This window comes from Psittacula echo, assembly GCF_963264785.1.
Source record: "Psittacula echo genome assembly, chromosome: 20".
NCBI lineage: Eukaryota > Metazoa > Chordata > Aves > Psittaciformes > Psittacidae > Psittacula > Psittacula echo.
Genome location: NC_137756.1, coordinates 2,156,828 through 2,176,428, shown reverse-complemented (window position 1 = coordinate 2,176,428; position 19,601 = coordinate 2,156,828). Strand labels below are relative to the sequence as shown.

Genomic DNA, 19,601 nt, shown 5'->3' with positions numbered 1-19,601 from the left:
TCTCATTATACAAGCTTGATCATGATAAGCCTTTTCTACAGAGCACAATTATCACCGAGAAAGCATCTTTGATTTAAAGGTCCTGTAAAGTCATGATCTTTCCAGAAAATACAACATTTGGGCTTTGTTTTTAGGCGAAACTTGTGAAAAGATTTGGTTCCACCCCAAGCAACAAGTGTTCACTTTTTGCTTATTGGATTTTTAAAAGCCTTGAAATTCCATAAAGATTCCCTCTTATCTGTGGTAGTTATGGATCAATCTTTGACTGTTCAACCCAGGAGATCTGTTTCTGATAGATAAGACAGAGAAACAGGAGAAGTGGTCCTGGCAAGCAAAGGTAGATGTGCTGTGTACCAGCCTCATGAATATCTCACTCTTGCTTAAGACTGGATATCAGCTTTTTTTCCTTCCCCATCCCCCAGGGTGTGTGATTGAGCTGACAGGGGAACAGACACTGTGTCCTTCTGTGCTTCTCATGGTGCCCCAGTGTAAGCAGGAGGTGGCCGGCTTCTTCAGTGATTGGGGTTGTCTGTAAACCGGCTGAGTAGGGAAAGACTCACCCACTCTCTTAGCGATGAGAGACACCAATACTATGGCAGTATCCTTGTTCTAAATATCAGTTCACAGCAAGATTAGTAAGTGCTAAGATTCATCGTGGTATCTGTGAGACAAGTCTTGTGCCTCCTGCTGTATCTCTCAGTGGAGCCATGGCTTTACTATGCCTCTAGCACCTGCAGGTATACCAGCAAGCGCTCCATTCTTCAGCAGAGAGAAGCGGGAAAGCATGTCTGGATGCAGGTTGCATCATCTCCTCTCCCTGACCATCTAAGTTTGCTCTCCTTAATGAGACAGAGTGGCAGAATTAGATGTTTGGTGGCAGGTTTGGTCTCTGGACCCTTGGCAAGGAAGAGTTTTGTGTTAAGGTAGCAGATCCTGCACCCCAAAATGGGGAAGAGTACAAATGCCCCAATACTGCAGCTTCCCCATAAGGGAAAGTTTTCCCCAGGACAGATTTCAGTCCTGCAGTGCAACAGGGTGCTCACAAGGAGGGGACAGGGTGTCTTTTGCCTCTCACTTCAGACCTCTTGAACGCGCTGTCACCTCATCCAGAAGGTCAGATAGCATCAAAGTACTTAGGGGTAACTAGGTCGTTGTTTAGACAGCATCATCGTGGTGCAAGACTTGCAGGGGATCATCCCTCATTAACTTTGTCGAGTTCCATTCTTCCTGCTGGAATGCCTGTGCCAAGATGGAAGTGTGTGTTTGGGGTGGGACTGTGGACATCCAGTTTTTGTGTTTTTTCTGTCTCTCCTTTACATTAGAAATTCACATCCTGGCATCGTCAGCCAGATTCTGTCTCTCTTTGTGTTGCCTCAGGCCATGTCCAACCAGAATGAAGTATGCGCATGGTCTTGCACTACTGGGCTGCTCATTGGAGAGGAAAGGGACGCTTCTCCACTGCTGCGTGATGCCCGTTCTTATGCCAGCCATCCTGCTTTGGAGGAGCAAACAAGACAGTGGCTTCCTTTTTTCCTTTGGGCTTTTATTCTGCCACAGTGCTATATGTGGGATTTCACTGGCATAAAAAAAGCAGATGAACGTGATATGACTTCTGCACATAGAGCAGCAGCCCTTCTAAATAGCATGCCTAACCTGTTTCTTTAAACATCCAGAGAGACTGTTTCTATCGCCTCCCTAGGGAGACAGTTCCACTCCCCATCTGCTTTTTATAGCTGTAACTCTCATTTGGATATTTAACCAAAACTATCCTTTCTTTTGCTGCAGATTATTGCTCTTTGTAACACTATTTTCTGTGACTGTGAGTAATCCCTGGGCTCAGTTTACACTGTGATAGGCTGTAGTCATTATGTTTGGCATTGATTCTATTCTAGCCTGTTTTTATCTTTCAATCCTCTCCTCTTTTTTTTTTTTTTTTTTTTAAATTTTTACTAATTTTGGTGGTTTTTTTTTGCTACTCTTACTATTATAAGGGACCTAAATTTTGAAGTCATTTTACACTCTGGAAACACGGGCCAGTACAGATGCAGACCCCTTAACCTCATCTCTGCCTCAGTTGCCTGTCAGTGAAATGGAAATAAAGTGCACTTCTCAACCTTGTCACGATGGTGAGAGGGCAGCATGCACAAATGATTGCAAGGCGCACACATACTGCTGCAGTGAAGGTCATGTAAGTACGTAGCAGAGTATTCTGGTGCTGTGTGTGCCCCTGCTGCATAGCATTACATGTTATCTCCTTAGTTTTACATAGCCTTTGTGCAATAGTGAAATGAGATAATTACAAAGTGGAAGGAATAATAACTTTGTATTGTTCCCGTAACCACTAAGGTATTATACCCTGATCCTGGTGTGATTATCTTTGACACAATAGTAAGGTGATTAATAATAATGCTAAAGGACTTACTACTTAGCCTGCAATTTTTGTGTCTTGTTTCTTTCATGAACCCTATCTATTTCATCAGCCCAAAGCCTGTGAAGTGGGTATGTGTTGTTGCCTTGTCGTTATCTGTTTTTCAGTGATGGGAAAATGAAATAGGAAAAAAACCCCCTATGAGACCCAGTTGGCAAATTCAGGTACCTAAGCACCAAGGTAGCTTCATGTGAATCACTTGTCTTTCTGCACCAGAACTGCAATGGGCAGGCTGGCAGGTGAGGATCTAGTAGCTTAGGTATTTAAGGATGTGTAGTCCTTTTCTCCTTTAAGTTCAAGCTGTAAAGGCTTCTTGTGGCCTTGTTTTCTTTGTCATCAGGGATTGTTTCAGAAATCCAGTATTTTTACGCTCCAGTTGATGTATGTACATACAAACCCAGTTTAAGGTGTAGCTGTAAACACAGGCATTGCATAGCCAGGCACCACACTCTTTGGGATCTGGGTGTCACATTGCATTAAGTTAAGCCTGGAGTATGTGATGCAGTGCATCAGGAGTCCGCCTGTTGCAGAGGTGGCCTTCTGAGGTAGCTGCAGTGGGTTTTGCAGAAAAGAGAGCCAAGAAGTGACTGAGAACTCTCTCATGTACTTGAGATGCAAACGTAGTATTGACTTGATGAAGCTATCTCTTGGCAAAACAAAGACCTCTTCTTGCACATACTCTGAACACCAAAATGCCATAGCAGCTCTAAGGAGGAAAAAAGTTTGGCTTTTTTCCCCCCAAGAAAATTGTTTTCAAGGGCAAAAGCTTTTGCATGTTGCCTCCGAGGAAAGGAGATCCAGCATTTGGAGCTGGCCTTTATCAGTTCTTGAAGGACTTTGTGAAACCTTTCAGCTTGAGGAAGTTTGAGCTTGGAATCAAATGATGGTTTGAGGCCACCTTTCCTTGATATCTCAGAGCTGGTTTATGGGGCAGTGTGAAACGGAGAAACGTCACTGACATTTTTGATAATATATGAGTGATTTAAGGTGTAAGAGGGGTTATTTTTGCCATATGGAAAGGAAACCAAGAGAAACTAAAGGGGAAAAAATAACCTGGCTAACACCACACCACAGCAGAGCTGCAGAAAGCTGCTACCGATATATTCTCCCTGGCTCTCAGCAACCTGTAATTATGAATTATCTGACAGCTAAGATATTGATGGATATCGCTCAAGGAATATGAGAATGTCTAGATTTTTTACAGTGAACCTGTACTGAACTCTGTGTGACTCTCCTATTTATAACCCTGTGTGAAGTTCAAGGAAACTTGTCCTGGAGGTTTCCCATGAGAGGGAACTGTGTTTTTACCTGACTAAAACTCTCTGGATATTTTCCCATTTTTTTATTTGATCTAAGTGTGAACTTTCTCCACCCTCTGCCCCTCCTTCCTTTCTGGAGTGGTTAGAGAGGTTGATTACAGCCAGGATTACACAAGAGATGCCAGTTGCACACATGTTTTGCATAACTGTGCTGTGCTGATTTCAGACAGGGTGCCCCAAGTTCCCTCCCTGCCTTGCAACAGCGAGTCAAGATCTCTATCTTCATTCCTGAAGCTAGAGAAATGCTGTTGAGGCCCTGACTATTGAAACTTTGTCAAAGAGCACCTGGCTGGGACTCTCCCCAGCCACAGGGTTGCCTGTACACTGCAAAGCACTCCCTTTTGGAAAAGCCTCTACTTCAAGTTTGTTCAGGCTTTATGCATTAAATCTGCAATAGTCACTCTGCCTGTGTGGGAAGTGCTGCAAGTGGTCGGTGGGGCAGGGTAATTGAGGAGGATTTTCAGTGTAAGGCAGCAGAGTTCCGCGGGATGCTGTAGCTGCCCAGAGAGCTACCTGCTCCCAATCAAGGATGGGGAATGTGCTCCCCAAGGATGTGTGCTCTGCAGGCGCTTGACCATCTTGGAGCTTCCAGGGAGACAGGCGTGAATGCTCTCATATGCTCCAAGATGGTCAAGGGCCTGCGGTGAGGACCCTGACTGGACAGCTAAGCTCATCCCTGCACTGATTCTGGGGCTAGTTAAATGTTAAATGTTAGTTAAATGGGGCTCTTATCTTCAAAAGCAGTGAGCTCTGTTTAGTTTCGGTGAGAACTGGGGGCTTTGAAAGCTTAGTCTTTGGCCTGTGTTTCAGTTCCTTTTGCTGGGATATAGGTAATATCTTCCTCCTGCCTCTTTTCAGTTTGGAATAGAAGTCTAGGACAGCACATGGCCAGACAGGACTGGGTTGTGCTGATATGCCTATGGCACGGTCATGTGCCATGGGATAGAGCTGATCTTACAGGTAGGCTGAGCCCAGGCTGTTTAAGGGCTTCAAGCTCTTCCTAGAAAATAAATCACATGCAAAGGTTACGCTGCTGAGATTCTGATGATGGAATTTTTATATAGAAAAGCGGCATGGGCCATAGACTCTCTCTCACTTGGATACCCTCCGTGTGCATGCATTTTGCTCGTCTCCTTGGAGACAGTGGCTTGTCTGAGAGCAGCTAGCCTTGGCTAGGAAAGGCCTGACATTTCTGGTCTGTGGGATGAAGCTGTGCTGCTGAATGTTCCAGCAACCACAGAGGCATGATTTGATAGAAGCATAAGCAGTTCCACGCAAGGTTTTCGTGTGAACGTCTTCCTCTAATACCTCTCCGAGGACGCCACTCGAGTCTCTGATGTGAAAGACGGGTTGAGATATCTTCAAGGAGAGCCCAGCAATCCCCATCCCTCGGATATCAGAAAGGTTTGAGAAATTTCTCCCTTCCCTTTCCTCCTTTCAAAGAGCTGAGTCAGCTGGACTGGCATGTCTGGAACTCTGTGGCACCGCGAGCAGGCAGTCTGCCAGCTGCATTACACACCGCATCCAAAGGAACACGTCACTCCCTTCTCTCCCTCCCCTTCATTCCCAGCCCCCCCCTCCCCTTTTCCCTTTGCAATCTCCACCCTCTCCCTTTTATTTTTCCTTGTTGATCCGTGTAGGTGAGTCAGAAAAACCTGCTCATCCACAACCTGTTCCTTCTTGCCAAATCCTGGAGCAGCACTCCCAGTTCTTGTTAGGTGTCAGGAATAGGTTATGAAAACAAAAACTGATACAGGCAGTGTACTGGGTATAGAGTGCATACTGTAAATGAAAACTAAATGCATAGTGAATGTGCCACTTAGAATGTGTTCCTAATAGAGTGATGTCTTTTGTAGAAGGCACTTTATTCTGTGATTCGTATATAATAATAGTTTTCTTCCTATAAAATACCAGGATGGAACAAGGAAATAATTTAAGGCTCTGAGAGCTGAGCTGGTTCAGCCTGGAGAAGAGAAGGCTCCTTAAGGGGATACCTTAGAGCAGCTCCAGTGCCTAAAGGGGCTACAGGAAACCTGGAGAGGGGCTTTGGACAAGGGCCTGTAGGGACAGGGCAAGGGGAATGGCTTTAACCTGCCAGAGGGGAGACTGAGATGAGCTCTTAGGCAGGAGCCTCTACCCTGTGAGGGTGCTGAGGCACAGGGTGCCCAGAGAAGCTGTGGCTGCCCCATCCCTGGCAGTGTTCAAGGCCAGGTTGGACACAGGGGCTTGGAGCAACCTGCTCCAGTGGAAGGTGTCCCTGCGCCATGGCAGGGGATTGGAACTGGATGAGCTTTAAGGTCCCTTCCAACCATTCTATGATTCTGTAAGAGCGAGCATATTTACAAAGAAAAGCCATGTTAACTCCTCTGGATTTTAAAATAACTGGAAAGTGGAAAATTTCCAGTAGGAAAATAGGTGGTTCACAAAAGTGATTTTGAACAAAATGACTGAGCTTTTGATACCAATTTTAGTTGTACTAATCTGAAGAAACTCCACTGATGTTGGCATGGTTCCTCAGAGTTTGCATTACCAATGTATTTCTGCCCCCAGGAGTTGAAAAATGATGGATTTGGATCCCCTCAGTTCATGGATAATTAGAAATGAGAGTGAAACGTGATAAATTAGCCTTTTTTTTTACTTATGATATTTGTTTTATGAGTGGGGAGGAAGGGGGAAAACACACAGGTTAACTTTTCCCTTTGGTCAACTGACTCTGGGAGCTGGAAGCTGAAGAACAGCATAGTGTTGTATCTGACTTAGGATGAAACTGCAGGTGTTGGTTAACACTGTAGAAGCAAGCGTGTCTCAATATCCATAGATATGTTTCCGTCAAGCAGCATCAACAGATTGATTTTTGACATGTTTTGTTGGAATGAAGGTGCTCAGCTTCAAAGAATAGATCATCCACCAAGAAAAGTGCTTTGTTTGACTTATACATGTCACAGTAAAATGTCCACGTTAGCTATATTGTGTCAAATGTCTCCATTATGTGTTCATATCATTGGTCTCTACAAGCAATGAATTTTTCCCAAGGGCTAATGATGAACCAGCTTCAGGAGACTGCAAGTATGGTGTTGGTTGAGTTGCATGAGATTTCTGCCCTGTGCAGCATCAAGTCCAGGACTGATTTGATCTGGCTGGTGAGCAGTCCATTGAATAGGATTGCACCATTGGTGAAGAGAAATTAAAGGGCCATTTTGTGTCAGGGAGTATATAACTCATAGTGAGACACAGTCATTTCTCAGAAGGTTCAATCCCAAGACAAGAAAACAGGAAGAGCTACCTTCTTCACAGGATACATCTAGTACAGACAAAAAGGGACTTGACAAAGGCATTTGAGACATCGGTGTGCAGATAGGAATGAATCCAGACATCCTAAATCCCCATCTGCTGACTTGGTTCAAGCCTCTTCACACACAAAGTAAATAAAAAAAATAGATGTAAGAAACTGAGAAAAAAATAGTTTTGTTCTCCCAGGTATTGAGAAATGAGAAGATTTAACACCCTTTCACTCTTGATGCAGACTTCGAAGAGAAATCAGCTAGTTTAAATAGCCTACTGGAGCCTTCAGTATGAATTTTTATTTTGTTGGGAGGGTTTTTTCGGGCAAGGAATGCAGTTAAGTGTGTTCAGAGTTTCCTAAATTCCCCTTTTTTACAGGAAACCTTTTTAAAGTATTTCTGGATGTTGAGAGAGCTCTGTTGTGCGTTGTCCTGCTTTGCTGGCTTTACTTTCAGCCCAAGCAGTTGCTTTTTCTTTCCTTCTTTTCTTTTTCTTCTTTTTGGTTTAATTTCACACCCATATTTAATTTCCTTTCATTTTGTCTGCCTCCCTTTCAGCCACAATAACAGTTTCTGAATCTATCGTGGGCTTGCAGTGCAAAACTAATTGCACCAAAAAAGAAACACCCTAAAACCCCAAATCTTTCCTGCTGGAAGTTGGAATTGCTGAATTCTATTACCCACTAAAGATTAATGCAGCTTCAGTGTCAGACATACAGTTGATGCAGAGGTTTGTGCTAGAACAGAAGCTGCCCAGTATCCCAGATTCATCTCCCAGAGTTAAAGGATGCCGTCATCCTTTAAAAGATATCTTTATTGTTAATTGTTGTTTTGCTAAGAATTGGTTTCATACAAAATGATCCTGTCTTCCCCCTGCCAAATACTATGGCTAATTTTGAACGTGGAGCAGTGAAGCCCACAAGTGTTGGTGACAAATGTGGAAAGGTGGCATCTGTCCAGCCCTGGTGGCAGCAGATTCATTTGCTTTGGTGAAGCTGGAATAAATGGGAAGAGCATTTGGGAGCAGTAAACTGGCCCGAACCCCTTTATCCTTGAGGAGCCTTTAAGCATATGAGGTTTTACAAAGTATGCAGCACAGCTTGGCTCAGCACTGTCTGCTTGAGAAAAGTCCCACTCTCATTTCGAGCTCTTCTGTAATGTTGGTGGTAAATATATATGTTGTCAGGCAGAGAGCAATAGGAGGAGGCAGGAAAACTGCCTGGGTAAAAAGAGTCAGTCAGCTCAATCTCTTTGACCTTATTTGACATCTGTGCAAGGCATGACAAAACCACATGCTTGAAGAGCAGATCTTTCCAAGGGTGACAAAGGCATGGGCCACACTGGTTCTTGGGCAGAAAGGAAAGTATGAATAAAAATGTTCATGTCCCAAAGGAGCCCATTAGTTTCACAGCCTGACCTGGTTTTGGAAGCAAGGTTCCCTTCACTTCTAGCCTTGATCAAAATAAGTGAAAACTCCCAACTTCAGTGGTTGGGGAAGAAGAGGAGCTGTCAGTATTGCTCTTCCCATGTCACTATTATCTTCGTGACAGCTTACTGTTAATAGTCTGTTTCCAAAACTTTGTTTCTGACAGTAACAAGAAAAGGGAAAACTTACTTACATAAAGGGAACCTGGAGCATGTTCTTATCTCCTAATATGAGACATAAAATAGAATGGTGTCATGTGCTAAAGAAATGCTTTTTCTCATGTAGAAGCATGTTGGTGGGACAGTGGAACTCATTGACATGGGATGAGAAGAAACGAACTAGGGATAACTGTTCAGAGGTTTTATGCAGAAGAAAACTAGCTCATTAGGAAAGTTAAAGGCCATGTATTCCCTCTGTCTTCCTCTGTTTATATAGTATAAAATAACTGGTAATACTATGTTTGGCACTTGCTTGCTCCAAGTAATTAATGGATTCTGTTTGCTTTATGATGCTAAAGGACTTCTGAAAGATATGCAAAGGGGCTGCACTTGAAATAAACACAAACTGTACGCAGGTGACTTCAGGCTGTTGCTTCCATTGATACTACCTGTGAATCTGGCCTGACATCTGCATTTGTTTTGCTCAAAGGGGGGAAAAATACCCCAAAACAAACAAAAGCTCTTCTCAAGGGAGTGTTTGTCCAGCAGCATTCCTGATCTGCACCAGGGTACCCACGCCCTGTGCTGAGTGTGTGAGCTATTCCTTTCCACCTGCAGTCGAAGCTTGGCTTGTAGTGACGTGTGGGATCTCCAGTCACCTCCTTAAATTCCTGCTGCGCTGTGACATCGACAGGGAGCAAACAGGACAGGGCAGAGAAGAACAGCAGACCAACCTATACTTGTTTTAATTTTTCCTATTTGCTCTGTTGCTGGAGCAGGGTTAAAATAAAGAGAAGCAAACAAGCACATTTTGTAAGGTTTGTTGTGCGAACCAGTTAACCCTCAGCTTATACAAGTCAAGTTTAATATGACATTAAAGGTCTGAGGTGGAGTGGAAAGTACAGAGCTGGTACATACAGTTAAGATTTAACCTTCATCTTAAGCCTGCTCCCACCCACAACCAGTTAGCATGGAGGCACTGTAGGGAGGAGGCTCCTTTCTGAAGGCTCCTCTCTCAGATTCATTGCAGGGCCTCTCCACCTTTAAAAGTAAGTTGCAGTAAACCTGGCTGCCTCTAAGTGACTTTGAAGTTAGCCAGGTGATAAAACCCCCAGTTATTTTGTGGACTTCCTGGGTTTTCTTGGTTTATCTCACCATCAGAGTGCTATTTAAACAGAGTCCCTTTTTAATAGTATTTAACCATTTCTGAGTCTGCATAAAATTCCTGGGAATCCCATCAGTGTTGGGGTGCCTGGAGGACTGGGATGCGCTAGTATAGAACAAGGACAAGGCACCCAGTTCAGCGGCCTCACAGCACAAGTGCAAAACATTTGCAGTTGGAATTTTCACATATATCCAGGGGGGAATGTGAAAGCCCCATTGCCATTACTGTAAGGTAAAAAATGACTGTCAGGTGCCTTTTGCAGATTTGAAGCTCTTATATTGAAAGAAATAAAGGTAAGCCAAGAGGATTATATGAGGAAAGTGTCTATATAGCACAATGTATGTTTTTGGGACATGGAATTGTAACAAACAGCCGTGAATGTCATCTTTTTTCAGAACTAAGTACAACTTTAGTGTCCTTATCTTTGTTTTCCTTGATGTAGTATGTAATTTATTTGCATGGTTTCACATAGGTGTGTTTTCCTTTGTTTTTTGACGCATACGTAGATACAAAATAAAAACCTACAAAGTGAACTGTTTGTCTTCTGTGCTGCAAGGGGAGGAAATGGGGTGTGAGATTCTTGCTTTTCTGGTTTTAATTATTTAATAGGTGATGTGAGACTGTGGCAGGAGCCCTGCAAGTATCAGGGCTGTTAGGGAGATTTCAGTAATTCTGTGACTGTGCCAGTGAAACAGGAGTTAGTTTGTTTGTTTGTTTGTTTGTTAAACTTCTGGCACAAAAATGCCACCTACTTATTTATAACCCTTATGGCAGAATGGAACATTGTTTTATCTGTAAAATCCTGCAGAGCAGTTAATAAATAAACACAATCTGATGAATCAGATTAAATAACAGAGCCACCAATCGCTGCAAGATAAATTGTAATAAACTACTCAAGTAATAAAAGGCTGCAGGCAGAAACATCTTGAAGGTGCAAATAAAGACCCCAACCCCTTAGCTACTGGACATGAGCACTCATGTTTACTGGTTTACACTAGATTCTGGCTGTGTGCTTATGCATAGAGAAGATATAGATGATTGAAAGATTCTCCTGACTAGCGTATTTACTTATTCTCCATGTGTTCATGTTTTAGTGGGTCTGTTCTAGCCAAAATGTAGCCTGTACGACGTCCTCAGAGTTCACATATAATCTGATGTTTGACATTGCTTGGTGTAGAAGATCAAGGGAGGACTGCACACTAGTACAGTATTTCTAGCTAGCTGCTTATTTTACAGTACCGTAAACTGGCAGGTAGATGCAGGTGTCAGGCTGCTGTTTTGTGCCCTGGAGATATTTATGGGAAAGGCAAGCACAGCTAGGAAACAAAGGGTGTGTAGGTGCAATGTGTTGCCATTGTTTTACTGTGCTCATGTACCGCAAGTATCTAGTGGTGTTTCAGTGCTAGCTGTATAGGGCTTCTGTAATAGTGTGTGATAGTTGTCGACAGAAATAACTTCTCATTGACTGCCGCTGTGTAAAAAGTCAGGACAAGCCATTTTTCATGTGCTGGGAGGCTCACAAATTGTTGAACAGCCACATATATATCAATAGGCAATTGATAATAATCTTTACTAAGAGACATTGGGCCACGAGGTCATGAAGTGAGTCAAGTGCTGTATTTCAAGATCTAAGTCAAGAAAGTACTAGTTGCTTAATGGCATGTATGTAGCCTTTTTCTGATGTAATGCTGCATTTTAGGTTTTGAACCTTTTGAGGAATCCAGAGTGTCCAGAAACCTTTTTAAGCACAGATCTATCTGTAGGATCTCCTCTACCACATGATCTAGTGAACCCATCCTTTACCACGTGACCTTATGAAACCTAAAACTTGGGCCCAAAATATGATAATCTAAAAGGTTTTGTAGAATGGAGACATCAGAACTCCATGAGGTCCAGAAACTCATTTGCATCCCATGAAATATACCCCACATATTGCTGCCTCTGCTTGGACTGGCAAGCATGAAAAGGTTAAGCCAGTTTTCATAATGTGTTCAGAGATTTGATTCTTTCTGAAAATTAGACTGCTTTAAGATGCCACAGGTTGGGCACTCAGAAGTGGAAGGACTTGATGCTGCGTGTTGCATGTCTGTGTGTGTGTGCGCTCTAGCAGCCTGAAGCCTTATTTTAGACGTTTGCATGTTGTGACTTCTGCGTGCAGATTGTCTTGGACAGTCTTGGGTTAGCTGTGGGGCTTGCTGTTATTTCTGAACACCAGTATATACCCATTATTGTGTGTGTGTGTGTGTGTAATCTCTCAGGCAAAAAAAAGCAACGAATCAAAGAGCCCCCATGAATTTCAATGAACACATTTACAGTCATTAAGCACAGCAGCAAGATACAGCATCAGAGTGGGAGGCAGTTTCCTTTGCAAAGCTACGTGCTGCTCAGAGCCAGCATGGGCTTAGGTCTCACTGTAATTTTTTTTGTGATTAATTCATTCAGGGGTCTATTATTCATGTAAATATTTTTGTGTGTGAAGCTTTGAGCTGGGCAGCTCTAGAAAAGCCAAAATGTGCTGTTTAATTACAGTAGCGAACTGTGTTATGTCTCTGCAGCCTCAACCCTCCTGCCGGAACCTCAGCGCTGCCTTGGTCCTCCGCGGCTCCAGCAATTGCTTCCTTGGCTCAGGGAAGCTGGAGGTGGGCAGGACTGTAGCAGTTGTTATATCCACCTCCTTCTGACTGTTACACTCTCTCTTTTTTGTCCTGTATGGCATTAAATGTCACTAAGCTCAGAGGCATTTTACCTTTCCTGGGCTGACCATCTCACGGCTTGAAAGGACACTATGCCTACACATTGCCTCCTGTGCCACCTATTTTTTTTTCCTGATTAATTTATTCCTGCTTGGTCCTCTACTGTGCACCATCCTTTAATATCTCCTCCCGCTCTTTAATGTTCACTCCCATATCTAATAAAATCACAGTGTATTATTAAGTCCTTAATTTCTCAGTAGAGATACAGGCCGCATTTTTCTGTGTTTACCTAGTTGTGTGAACTTCACCAAATGAGCCTCTGTGCATCTGGCAAAGTGCATGAATTCATTTACATGCTGTGAAGAAGGGAATTATTACCTTAATCATACGTATGAATAATTAAAACACAGGAAATCAGAATAACTTGCCTGCAGTCACAAAATTTGTAGCGTAACTAAGAGGTGAACTGTACGCTCCCTAGCCCCAGCCCAGTGCCTTAATCATACTTCCTACCTCTGTATTAAAACTGATCTTACTCTGATAAGTCTCATGGAAGGAAAAGGGCTGCTTTGTAGTAGGCACCATGTAAGCGCAGAACAGCTCCGCTTGCCAGGGGCTTCCTGTTTTAGGGAAGAAAGAAGAAATAAGGAATTAATACTGGTTATGATCATGGCAATGGATTCTGCAGCCTCACTGATAGGTGTAGTTTCAGCCCAAAAGAATCATAGAATTCTAGAATGGATTTAGCTCATGCAGTTCCAACCCCTGCCATGGGCAGGGACACCTTTCGCTAGAGCAGGTTGCTCCAAGCCTTGTTCAGTCTGGCCTTGAACACTGTCAGGGATGGGGCACCCACAGCTTCTCTGGGCACCCTGTGCCAGTGCCTCAGCACCCTCACTGGGAAGAACTTCCTTATATCTAACCTAAATCTTCCCATTACCCCTTGTCCTGTCACTATGGTCCCTGATGGAGAGTCCCTCTGCAGCATCCTTGTAAGCCCCCTTCAGATAGTGGAACATTTTAACAACTTTGATGCTGCTTCAGAAAGCTTCAGTTGGAGAGTACTGGGGTTTCCTCCAGCTCTGAGGTGCTGGGGGCTGAGTGGGAATTCAGATTTTATAGAAATAAGTCACTCTTGGTGTGCTCCTATCGAAGGGACTTCCTCAAACTGAAAGTAGCTACGTCGGGTGGCCACTTAGTTCTGGCTTCCTTGGCTGGCTTCCTTTCTAAGGCCCTCATGGGGCAATAGTGCAAAAGTAATAAAAGTCTGGTGCAAACCTCAGTGCAAAGTCTCTGGTCCCTGGGCTGGGCTGCCCTACATCATACAGCTATAGTAATGCCCTTTCCTCTATGAGCTGTTAGTGGTTGAGCAGTCACAGGAACCTGGGACATGGGCAGATGGACTGGAAGGAGTCTGCTCGGCGCTGCTGCCTAGGAAAACATGGTGCTTGAAATAGGGAAATGTGGGAGTAGTTAATCCTGACTGCTAAAATCCATGCGTGTTTTGTCGTTGGTCTTACGGAAGACAAGATTTTAGCTCAGCAAAGCGTATCATTGCTCTTAACCTGTTCTATAAGCCTTTCTCATGTTATATGCTTATTGCAAGGTATTACCTGGGATGCCTTGTTATTTCTCTTTGACTTACTTTATATTCTGCTATGCACTCCCATCTCTTTTGAGAACAAAATGCTGTGCAAATGCCTTACGGGCTCTTTCTCTTTCGCTGACCTTTTTTTATGACTTTAAAGAAGTTTCCCTAGGACCAAGTCTTCTTTCTGTCTTGAATATTGGCCTTAGAGTTACATCATCTCATTGTCACTGCACGCAGACTTCTCAGCTATCAAAGTTGCCCCACAGGACTCAAAGTATTCCTAACTCAGAAACGCCTTGCCTTTTATCTCCTCCTCCTATCCTCTTTCCTCCCTCAACATGAGCATTTTAATTTCACAAGCAAACTCCATTTCTCTGTGAATTTCGACAAGTGGTTTACCTGTTTCATGGTAAAAATCGTACTTCAAATTTAAATGTCTTTTTCACTGTGACTGTCATAATATTTTCCATTTGAGGCTGAGACTCCACTGTGGGTTTTCTGTGCCACATTGTCATTTGTACAAATCTGAGTTTAAATGCGTGGAAATTCTGACATTTCAGTACGAAATGTAAAGTGTTTTTTAATGTTCTTCAAGTTAGCTGTTTCATAGGTATGGCCGCTGGGTTTTGCCCCGCGCCCTGGTCTTTCCCAGTTCAACAATAGATCGAAGATTTCTCAAGATTTTGGCCTTGTTTGCTTTCACTGAATCGCGTCATTTCTATGAGAATGAGTGGTGGTAATTTTTTATCTGATTGCTTACTCTGAAAAGGTGATAAAGGAATAATTACCCCAAGCCAGGGATTTCCAAACTGATTTTGCTTGGGTGCCGCTATCATTGGCATTGGTGGTTACATACAGTGCCAAACGTGGTGGTGTGTACCATGGTCTTCAGTGAGGATCTTGGAGAAGGCGGCTTCATACCAAGCAAGTTGAGGCAAACTTTTGAGTGGCTTCACAGCGAAAATGGCTCTATGATGGAAAGAACTCTCTTTAGTGGGGGATTAGGGAGGGTTTTGTTGGGCAATAGCACTGTTGAGCTCTTTGCCTTCAAGTCAATGGCCTACAGACCACGACTAGTCATGCAAAGTCACATTTTTGGGAGGCAAATTTGGGCTATTAATGCTTACCCACTATACAATATTTGAAATCCCTCTTAGCAAACCACCATATGAAACCACATGACTGCCATGTGGAACAAAGAATGCTGTTGAGGAAATCACTGGAGTTGAATTCTCTAATACACTTCTACAGCTTTCTATTGGGTAATATGAACTAGATGATCGTAGTGTCTTTTCCAAACCTAACCATTCTTTGATTCTGTAATATGAAACACAGGAAAAGGTACACCCACTCGTAATGTTCATGTCCACAAATATGTATTTTGTCATTAGCTAATTTGAGAACACGAGGGGAAATTTGCAGCTATTTCAGTGACATGACATTTGTCACAATGGCAGGGTTTATAAAATCCAGACTGTAAGTACTATCTCAGCCAGCTGCACCTCTTGCCAAACAGGTTGTGAGAACTGCTGGTGACACAAACTGCTGCTATCAGAACTGATTCCATTGTGGTCTGACCTGATCAATGGCACTGCAACACAGTCGCTTTGTGTAATTTTATAGTAAAAAACATAGAATGGTTTGGGTTGGAAGGAACCTTAAAAATTATCTAGTTCCAGCATCCCTGTACAATCGGATTTTACAGGTTTGGGCCTCTGACGTGACTGTGTCAGTAGAGCAGGAGGGACAGAATTTGGAAATGAACCCAAGGGGCTTGTATTCAGTCCTACTCAACTGGAGCTCACAAACTTCGTTCCTCACAGGTGTGTCTGAGCAGCTTCCAGTTGTGTAACAGGCAACATGACTAACATTTGTCACATGTTGTTTATTCTCTTATCTTCTCCCAGAGGAGGCAGAGCGTGTGCTGGAGTATTTCTTTCCTTGGGGAGTTTTGTTCTGCACATCCCACATTGCCTGTAGAAATTGTGCCTTTATCATTAGCTTTTATCATCTCTGTGAACCTTGAATTTTGATGGAATTTGGGTAGCTGACCATACTAGATATAATTGGAGAAGCTCAGCCCCGTTGTGTGTAAATAGTGTCTGCTTTGTTGCAATGCAGGAAGCAACCATTTCAAGGGGTGTCATACAAACCTTTTTTCGGTTGTTGAATCAATTTTATGCGGTTTTTTGTACTGGGAGCTTGTAACAGAATGTTTCTCTGTGCTAAATGACAATATATTTGATTAATTATAGCTGCCTCTTGAATAGCTGAAAGGCATCATCCCTTTCCCTTGTGTCTTACAGTTTATCTAAGTTGCTACATAACCTGGTGTAGCCAAACCAGGTGGGCTAATTCAACCCTGCTTCAGCTTGGTTAGCTTAATGCCTTCAATTGCATTGGATTTTTTTTGAATTATACAAGGAGTTAGCTTCTAATAAAGGCATCAGGCTGACAGACATTGATGCCATCTAGATGCATGATGAAGCATTGTGATGGTGATGATAAAAGTCTATCCTAGGGAGCCGCTAGCGTGTTTTCCTAAAGGTGCTTCTAGAATGAAATGGCTGGTTTATGTTGAAGAGCTGAGGCTTGATCCAGATCATTCACATCAAGGGCAATTACTCTGGGAATGATAATGAGCCTCATGCTTGGCCTCCACTGAGATTTCCAGTGCCAGCGCCAGTTGCAGCAACAGTGTGAGGTAGTGAGCAAAATAAAATAAAGACCACAACAACTCTTTGGAGTAAGGCACTATTTTCCTGGGCATAAGCCTTATCTCTAAATTAAAAAGAAATAAGAAAAAAATCAATCCACAGTTTGGATGCTGAACAAAAGCAGCTGTCTTTTCCTGGTGGAAAACTTGGTTTTGTCACTGAGCTTGCGTGCACAAACTCTTTGAGAAAAACAGAAACTTCTGCAAGCGTGTTCAGTTCATCAAACCCCTTTTTTCAGAGACAGAAAACATTTGAAGCTTTTTGACCAACTCTGATACTAGAGGCTCAGGCTTTCTCGTCTTCCATTGTATGGGTGATGTGGGGCACGCACTGTGGTATGTGCTACTGCTGCAGAGGCCCCAGAGAGTTTCCCTGGCACTGGGACTTTTGTGTTTAGGAGCCCTCTGCCCAGCTTCTTGTTGGCTACGGGTGTTCTCCCCACATGAGTTTTCTCTGTGTTTTCTCCATCCCAGTGGTGACAGTACGTTTTGGCTGTAATTAGTACAGCTTGGATTTCATTAAGTAAATGACCGTGAAAAGCTTTCAGTATTGGGGGAAACCCAATAGAAACACGTATATTATCCAGCAAAGGATGGCTCGATTTCTCTGGCTGGAAACTAAAATTCTTACCTAAGATCTTCAGAACTCTGGAAGAAGTTTGACCTTCCCCATCGCTCAGCCAGCTCTGAAAATCACAGCCGACGGTGTTTTACTAGACTTACAGTACTGACTTAATAGCTCTTTAGTTATTACAGAATAAATGTTCATGTTCTACAAGTTTAAATTATATTAAAAGCCTTTATTAGCACAGCTTGGCAAAATACACTTCTGGCTAGCTTTCTGGCCTTGGGTTAGGCCATTCTTGTGGTTTCTTAATGACACGCTATGAAGAGGATATACTTTATGAGAATCTGGTGCCAGGTTTTGCATGTATTAAGAGGCATTTAACATTTGTTCATAATGCTGCTGAGTGAAACAAAAAAAATGGAATTCGAGTTACAAATCATATTCACGTGGCTTGATTTTTATTGTACGTGGCCTTCTATATTCTATTTTTATATATATATATAAAATATATATATTTTTGTATTACCCAGTCTCTGTGAATTACTGGTGGAAGCTCAGTTCTGGCATGTGACAGTCCTGTTACCAAAGTTACTTTCTGTTATCTTTTCATTTCCAATCTTCCCTTAGTAATATTGGCAACATTTTCTTAATGAAAGAACTCCTCTGGGCTATGTAATGCATTTCCTCACAGTTGGGAGCAGAATTAGGCCACTGGGGCAGCTCGTTTTAGTGAATGCAACTGTTGGTATGGTGGGCAAAGTGTCTCAGAAGTTTCTTTCCCACAAGACTTGGTGACACACAGGCAGTGCTGGGGTGTGATTCAGCTGTTTGGTTTGTTTTCCCCTCTTGTCGTCTGTTTGCTTTGCAACCAGCAAGTCCGCCTCTTTTTCCTTCTGCTGATATTGCATGTTAGTGTGAAAAAGGGATGGGGCAAAGTACCCATCAGGTGGGAGGAGGTGTATGTGGCAGGAAAATGGGGCTGGGAAAAAGGTCTGGGACTTGAGTAACCTTTCTAAGGTGTCTTTCCATCACAAGAGTGGTTTGTTGCAGAGGTGCGATTGTTGATAGTAAAAGTGGGTTGCAGTGGATTTGACCTGACACTCTCATTCTTTCCACAGTGGGGAAGCCTCACAAGTGCAACTACTGTGGCCGGAGCTACAAGCAGCGCAGTTCACTGGAGGAGCACAAGGAACGCTGCCACAATTATCTGCAGAATGTCAGTATGGAGGCTGCTGGGCAGGTCATGAGTCACCATGGTGGGTGGAAACTGCCTCTTGAGGTCTCTTGGACTTGGAGCACCCCTTGAGGGTTTTTTTCCATCTGTTTTTCTTCCTTCCTTTCAGCTTTGCATCACTTCCATCTTTGCATCACTTCCATCTTTGCATCATTTCCGTTTTAGAGATAGGTTATGCCCAGATAGGCAGGAGGAGAAAAAATGGGCTAAAGTCCTCCCTCTGTCCAGTTTAATAGCAATGGTTTTGCTGTTCGGTCAGTATTTAACTTTTTAGTATGCATAAATAGCAAACATGAAAATGAAACAGTCATCTGTATAAAGTTACCCTAAAAATTAACTCATGGGAGGTAAGGACGGTGGAGGTATTCAGAAGTCATTCTTTCTACTCCCTCTAATATTATATCACCAAAAAAGCGAGGGGTAGATACAAAAATCTCCAGAGCAGAATGGAATTCAGCAATGTTGATGAAAGTAATTATAACCCCCCAAAAATGTTTATATGCATTTACATGTGTTAGTATTAATATGTTAACTAACACTGCATGTGTTAATATACATAAAGACTGAAGATTGCCAAAAAGATTGTTGCAAGCAAGAAATGTCAAACTCTATGAATTCGTTTTCAGAATTTTCTGTAGCTATCAGTGTGGATAATGAGCATGATGTCTCAGACTGCAGGGTTGTAGCTCTAAATGCTAAATGATTGTTATCCATAAATTGTTACAGTTTCATTCAAAATTAATGGCTTGGAAACCGTTCTAAAACTGAGCATCGTTTAACTTTTAAAAGTTGTCTTTAGATGTTTGGTACGTAATCAGAAAATACAAAAAGTACATGTTTTCCATTTTGATAAAAGATTACCATATACCTAAGAATACCAAAAGTTAGATTGTAGGTAAATGAAAAGGCAAAATAATGTTTCCTTTTTTTTTTCTCTCCCTATTTTGCTTTTTGTTATTGAGTGGAGTCATGTGTCTTCATTTGGAAATTAATTATGTAAAAGTTCTGAAAGGTCATTTCTA

At 42.7% G+C, this 19,601-nt stretch overlaps 1 protein-coding gene across 4 annotated transcripts in view; it reads left to right on the top strand.

Annotated features, from left to right (window-relative positions):
- Positions 1-19,601, top strand: part of IKZF2 (IKAROS family zinc finger 2) — a gene marked incomplete at both ends in the record, with an annotated part of 107,613 nt that overhangs the window by 75,066 nt on the left and 12,946 nt on the right. For all 4 annotated transcript variants that reach the window (XM_080632029.1, XM_080632028.1, XM_080632026.1 and 1 more), the window contains one exon: positions 18,464-18,601. In XM_080632029.1, coding sequence (XP_080488155.1) covers positions 18,464-18,601 — 138 coding nt within the window. The remainder of the gene's footprint in view (positions 1-18,463; positions 18,602-19,601) is intronic.